The sequence below is a fragment of the Mustelus asterias genome, chromosome 29 (assembly GCF_964213995.1).
Source record: "Mustelus asterias chromosome 29, sMusAst1.hap1.1, whole genome shotgun sequence".
Classification (NCBI taxonomy): domain Eukaryota; kingdom Metazoa; phylum Chordata; class Chondrichthyes; order Carcharhiniformes; family Triakidae; genus Mustelus; species Mustelus asterias.
The window spans coordinates 15,389,404-15,395,342 of record NC_135829.1 but is presented as its reverse complement, the minus strand read 5'-3'; the positions used below and the strand labels follow the sequence as shown (position 1 = coordinate 15,395,342).

At 62.3% G+C, this 5,939-nt stretch overlaps 1 protein-coding gene across 1 annotated transcript; it reads left to right on the top strand.

Moving 5' to 3' along the window:
- Positions 1-3,172: 3,172 nt before the first annotated feature.
- LOC144480543 (zinc finger CCCH domain-containing protein 10-like) lies at positions 3,173-5,289 on the top strand. The gene has a single exon (XM_078200120.1). The coding sequence runs from the start codon at positions 3,251-3,253 to the stop codon at positions 4,175-4,177; it is 927 nt and encodes a 308-aa protein (XP_078056246.1). The 5' UTR covers positions 3,173-3,250; the 3' UTR covers positions 4,178-5,289.
- Positions 5,290-5,939: the final 650 nt, after the last annotated feature.

The following is a 5,939-nucleotide window of genomic DNA, read 5'->3' as shown; positions in this document are numbered from 1 at the left end:
TGGGACTTTTTTGCGGGGGGGGGGAGGGAAGGGGAGGGAGGGGGGGGGGGAGGGAAGGGGAGGGAGGGGGGGGGGGGAAGGGGAGGGAGGGGGGGGGGGAAGGGGAGGGGGGGGGGGGGAAGGGGAGGGAGGGGGGGGGGGAAGGGGAGGGAGGGGGGGGGGGGAGGGGAGGGAGGGGGGGGGGAAGGGGGAGGGAGGGGGGGGGAAGGGGGAGGGAGGGGGGGGGGAAGGGGAGGGAGGGGGGGGGGAAGGGGAGGGAGGGGGGGGGGGAAGGGGAGGGAGGGGGGGGGGAAGGGGAGGGAGGGGGGGGGAAGGGGAGGGGGGGGGGGGGAAGGGGAGGGAGGGGGAAGGGGAGGGGGGGGGGGAAGGGGAGGGGAGGGGAGGGGGGGGGGAGGGGGGGGGGAGGGGGGGGGAAGGGGAGGGGGAGGGGGGGGGGGGGAAGGGGAGGGGGAGGGGAGGGGAGGGGGGTGGAGGGGGGGGGAGGGGAGGGGAGGGGGGGGGAGGGGGGGGAGGGGAGGGGAGGGGGGGGAGGGGGGGAGGGGAGGGGAGGGGAGGGGAGGGGGGGGGAGGGGGGGGGGAGGGGAGGGGGGGGAGGGGAGGGGGGGGAGGGGAGGGGGGGGAGGGGAGGGGGGGGAAGGGGAGGGAGGGGAGGGGGGAAGAGGGGAAGGGGGGGGGGAGGGGGGGAAGAGGGGGGGGGGGAGGGGGAAGGGGGGGTAAAAGGGGGGAAGGGGAGGGGGTGGAAGGGGACGGGGGGAAGGGGAGGGGGGGAAGGGAAGGGGGGGGGAGGACGGGGGAGGGGAGGACGGGGGAGGGGGGGGAAGGGGAAGGGGGGGGGGAGGACGGGGGAGGGGAGGACGGGGGAGGGGGGGAGGACGGGGGAAGGGGAGGACGGGGGAGGGGGAGGACGGGGAGGGGGACGGGGAGGGGGGAAGGGGAGGACGGGGGAGGGGGGGAAGGGGAGGACGGGGGAGGGGGGGAAGGGGAGGACGGGGGAGGGGAAGGGGAGGACGGGGGGGGAGGGGGAAGGGGAGGACGGGGGGGGAGGGGGAAGGGGAGGACGGGGGGGGAGGGGGAAGGGGAGGACGGGGTGGGGGGAAGGACGGGGGAGGGGGGGGGAGGGGGAAGGGGAGGACGGGGTGGGGGGGAAGGGGAGGAGGACGGGGGAGGGGGGGAAGGGGAGGGGGGGAAGGGGAGGGACGGGGGAGGGGGGGAAGGGGAGGACGGGGGAGGGGGGGGAAGGGGAGGACGGGGGAGGGGGGCAAGGGGAGGACGGGGGAGGGGGGGGAAGGGGAGGACGGGGGAGGGGGGGGAAGGGGAGGACGGGGGAGGGGGGGGAAGGGGAGGACGGGGGAGGGGGGGGAAGGGGAGGACGGGGGAGGGGGGGGAAGGGGAGGACGGGGGAGGGGGGGGAAGGGGAGGAGGGGGGGAAGGGGAGGAGGGGGGGAAGGGGAGGACGGGGGAGGGGGGGAAGGGGAGGACGGGGGAGGGGGGGGAAGGGGAGGACGGGGGAGGGGGGGAAGGGGAGGACGGGGGGGGAGGGGAGGACGGGGGGGGGAGGGGAGGACGGGGGGGGGAAGGAGAGGAGGGGGAAGGGGAGGAGGGGGGGGGAAGGGGAGGAGGGGGGGGGAAGGGGAGGGAGGGGGGGAGGAGGGAGGGGGGGAGGAGGGGGGGGAAGGGGAGGGGGGGGAAGGGGAGGGGGGGGGAAGGGGAGGAGGGGGGGGGGAGGGGAGGGGGGGGGAGGGGGGGGAAGGGGAGGAGGGGGGGAAGGGGGAAGGGGGAGGGGGGGTAGGGAAGGGGGGGGTGTGGGGAGGGAGGGAGGGGAAGGGGAGGGGAAGGGAAGGGGGAGGGGGGGGAAGGGGGAGGGGGTAGGGGGGAGAAGCAAGGGAGGGATGGGGGGAGAAGCAAGGGAGGGGAGGGGGGAGAAGGAAGGGGGAATCAATATTGATTCCTGAATCCAATCACAAAAGGCCGATTTATCTGGTCATTTTGACATTGCTGTTGGCGGGAGCTTGCTGTGCGCCAATTGACCGACATGTTTCCTGGCGGCACGGTGGTTAGCACTGCTGCCTCTCAGCGCCAGGGACCTGGGTTCAATTCCTGGCGTGTTTCACAGAGGCGGCCGGTTGGTGCCCAGATTGGGGATTTTCTGCTCCCACAGCTGTTGTCAGGGTTTCCAGTACTCTGCACTCCCCACCTCCCAAATTCTCCCCCGCCGCCTCTTGTGGCACGGTGGCACAGTGGTCAGCACTGCTGCCTCACAGCGCCAGGGACCCGGGGTTGATTCCCGCTTGGCTCACTGTCCGTATGTTTTCCCCGTGTCTGCGTGGGTTTCCTCCGGGTGCTCCGGTTTCCTCCCACAGTCTGAAAGACGTGCTGGTTAGGTGCATTGGCCGTGCTAAATTCTCCCTCAGTGTACCCGAACAGGCACCGGAGTGTGGCAACTGGGGGATTTTCACAGTAACTTCATTGCAGTGTTAATGTAAGCCTACTTGTGACACTAGTAAATAAACTAAACAACTTAAACTTACACATTGCAACAGTGATAACGCATAGAATCCTACAGTGCAGAAGGCGGCCATTTGGCCCATCGAGTCTGCACCGACCACAATCCCACCCAGGCCCTATCCATGTAACCCCACATATATTACCCGTTGCTCCCTCTAACCTAAGCATCCCGGGACACGAAGGGGCAATTTAGCATAGCCAATCAACCTAACCTGCACATCTTTGGACTGTGGGAGGAAACCAGAGCTCCCAGAGGACACTTCTAAAGTCTTTTCTTAGCTGTGGAGAGCTTTGCAATGTCCGGTGGTGTAAAAAGCACTCTACAATGATGTGTGGATTGGCCATGCTAAATTGCCCCTTATCGTCAGGGGCATTAGCAGGGTAAATACTTGGGTTTACAGGGATAGGGCCAGGCTGGGATCGTTGTCGGTGCAGGCTTGATGGGCTGAATGGCCTCCTTCTGCACTGTAGGGATTTTATGAAATGCGAGCCTATTTCAGTAAGCTCTGCACAAAATGACATTTGATCTTTCTCTACGCCCTAGCTATGACTGTAACACTACATTCTGCACCCTCTCCTTTCCTTCTCTGTGAACGGTTTGCTTTGTATATCACACAAGAAACAATACTTTTCACTGTATACTAATACATGTGACAATAAATCAAGTCATTCCTCTTTCTTTTCCCAGACTGCCTTGTCCGCGGAGAGCCACCGCTGTTCTTTCGAGTGGTAAAGATTTGCCAGGATGCCAGAGAAGGACACCGCCTTCAGCAGCGACAGCAGCGACAAGGCTGGCCACAGCTCCAGCGACGTCTGCAGGGACTTCATGCGCAATGTCTGCAAACGGGGCAAGCGTTGCAAGTTCCACCACCCGGAGGTGAGCGAAGCGACGGAGCACGGTGCCCTGAACAGCGAGGTGCCCCTGGGAAAGGCGGGAGTGCCAGTCTGCCGCGACCACCTGTACGGTGGTTGCCAGCGGGGGTCCAGGTGCAAGTTCCTCCATTTTGGGGGCGACGGCGCCAGCACGCACCGTGACAAGACCTGCTCGCCCTCCTTCGCCGATCTATATGATGAGTACGGCCACTTGCTGAAGAGACGGTGGGTGGATTGCCTGCGCTCTGACTCCTACGACCACGCCATGCTGCGCCCTTTCCCGATTGACTACCGCTACCTGGAGGAGGAGAACCTGATGCTACGCAAGCGGGTGGAGGAGCTCAAGAAGCACGCCTCCAACCTGATGGCCACCAACGAGATCCTCCTGGAGCAAAATGCCCACTACCGCAACCAGCCCAAGGTGGTGACGCTGACCACCACGGCCGAGCAGCTGGTGGCCCCGCCCACCGTGGCCGCCGTCACCGCCTACAACCACAGCATCGTGCAGGCGCACAACTCGCTCAGCAGCCAGGCGCTGCAGCCGCGGCAGGACCTGGTGGTGCCCGCCAGCGCCGGGCCGCCCCCCTCCAGCGCCGCTCCGCCCGGGCCCCACCTGACCCCCGAGCTGGCCCTGGCCCAGACCATCGCCCAGGGGATGGCCACGCCCGTCTCCATGGCGGCCGTCACCGTCTCCATCACGCAGACAATCCCGGGCATCACCATGAGCCACGCCACGACGCCGATGGTTAGCTACGCCCTGGCATCGCAGAGCATGGGGATCACACCCATTCCCCACTGAAGGGCCAAGGTGGCGAAGAATCCTGCTCCAGCTTCTTGTCAAGTGTTCACTCTTACGCAGTCGCTTTCAGGCTTGATTGTAAACTTTGATCCACTCAACATTAAATATAGAATTCCACTGTGCCAGATAGGTTTATGTTTGATTCCTGCTCTTGATAACGGTTAAACTTTTCCACTGCTTGTAAAGGTCAAAACTGCATTCTGGTTGCCATCAAGATTGCCTGTTCTCTCCTGGTTTGGGGGCATAGTAGCCACCAATGAGCACTTTGACAGTAGTCAGCCGGAAGAGCGGAAACAATGCCGCCCAGTGCTCCCAACCTCCAGAGCCTCTGCTCTCACCACAGGCAGGTTACGTGTGCAATATGATAAGAGGTGTACAGCTCTCACATTCCCCTCGCTTCCCTTTTAAACAGTGCACACTTTACCCCCCTACATTCTAACCCTGCGGCACAGTGGGTTAGCACTGCTGCCTCGCAGCACCAGGGACCCGGGTTCAACTCCAGCCTTGGGTCTCTGTCGGTGCGGAGTCTGCACGTTCTCCCCGTGTCTGCGTGGGTTTCCTCCGGGTGCTCCGGTTTCCTCCCACAGTCCAAAGATGTGCTGGTTAGGTTGACTGGCCGTGCTAAATTAAGCCGAGTGTCAGGGGGATTAACAGGGCACGTGTGTGGGGTTACTGGAATAGGGGTTGGGATTGTGGTCGGTACAGACTGGATGGGCCGAACGGCCTCCTTCTGTACTGGTAGGGATTCTATGATTCTTACTGAACCCATAACCTCGAAGATTTCGGTTCAAATGCAATCTCTGGCACGCCAAGCTTCCAAGAGAGAAGATCCTTTTGTCAAGCTTTTGGGTTTAATTTAAGATTCGACATTTTAACGTGCAAGGCGTTTGTTTCCCTCGAGTGTTCGCGAAGGGTTTTGACTGAGCGACCTTTTGTGTTTCGTTCTTTTTACTTTGTGCCATGACTTTTAAGCTTGCTGACGTCAAAAGTGAATTTCAGGATTTGAGAGGCGACCTTGCAGATTCGGCAAAAGGATTTAAGAGTCACGACCGGCACACTTCTTTCACCCGCTTCCCGCTCCTCCCTTCTCAAATAAAGCATCTTGCAATTTGCTTCGGAGGTTAATTGTTGTTTTTCTAAGCAACCCGAACTGACGGATCCAACTTTTGGTGGAGGAGACGTAGCAGATGTCTTGGTTTGAGTGCGCAATCAACTGATGGTGTTTTTGCTGGCTCAGGTTTTGTGCGTATCGCCGGGAAGCTGCATTGGGCGGTGATTGTGTAGGTGACAGTACCTTGCCAGCCACTGAAAGCGAAACGCAAATCGACAGCACGCGACACCGTTGCAGTTTTCTGGGTGAAAAAAACACAGTCTGTCAGGTGTGGAAATTGTGTAAAAATGATCTTGGGTGTCTTTCCTGACAGCACAGTAACTTTGCCAAGGGGGTAATAGAGATGTACGAACCCCAGATAGGACCCAGATCCAATCGTCAGTCTGTGCTGAGTTTGCCCGTCGTAGTCACAGTGCCAGTTGGACACCAAACTGGTCAAATGACCAGGACGGCACAATGTTATCTCGCAGTGCCAGGGAATCCAATCACAAAAGGCCGATTTATCTGGTCATTTTGACATTGCTGTTGGCGGGAGCTTGCTGTGCGCCAATTGACCGACATGTTTCCCGGCGGCCGGTGGCACAGTGGTTAGCACTGCCGCCTCACAGCGCCAGGGACCCGGGTTCCATTCCTGGCGTGCTTCGCAGAGGT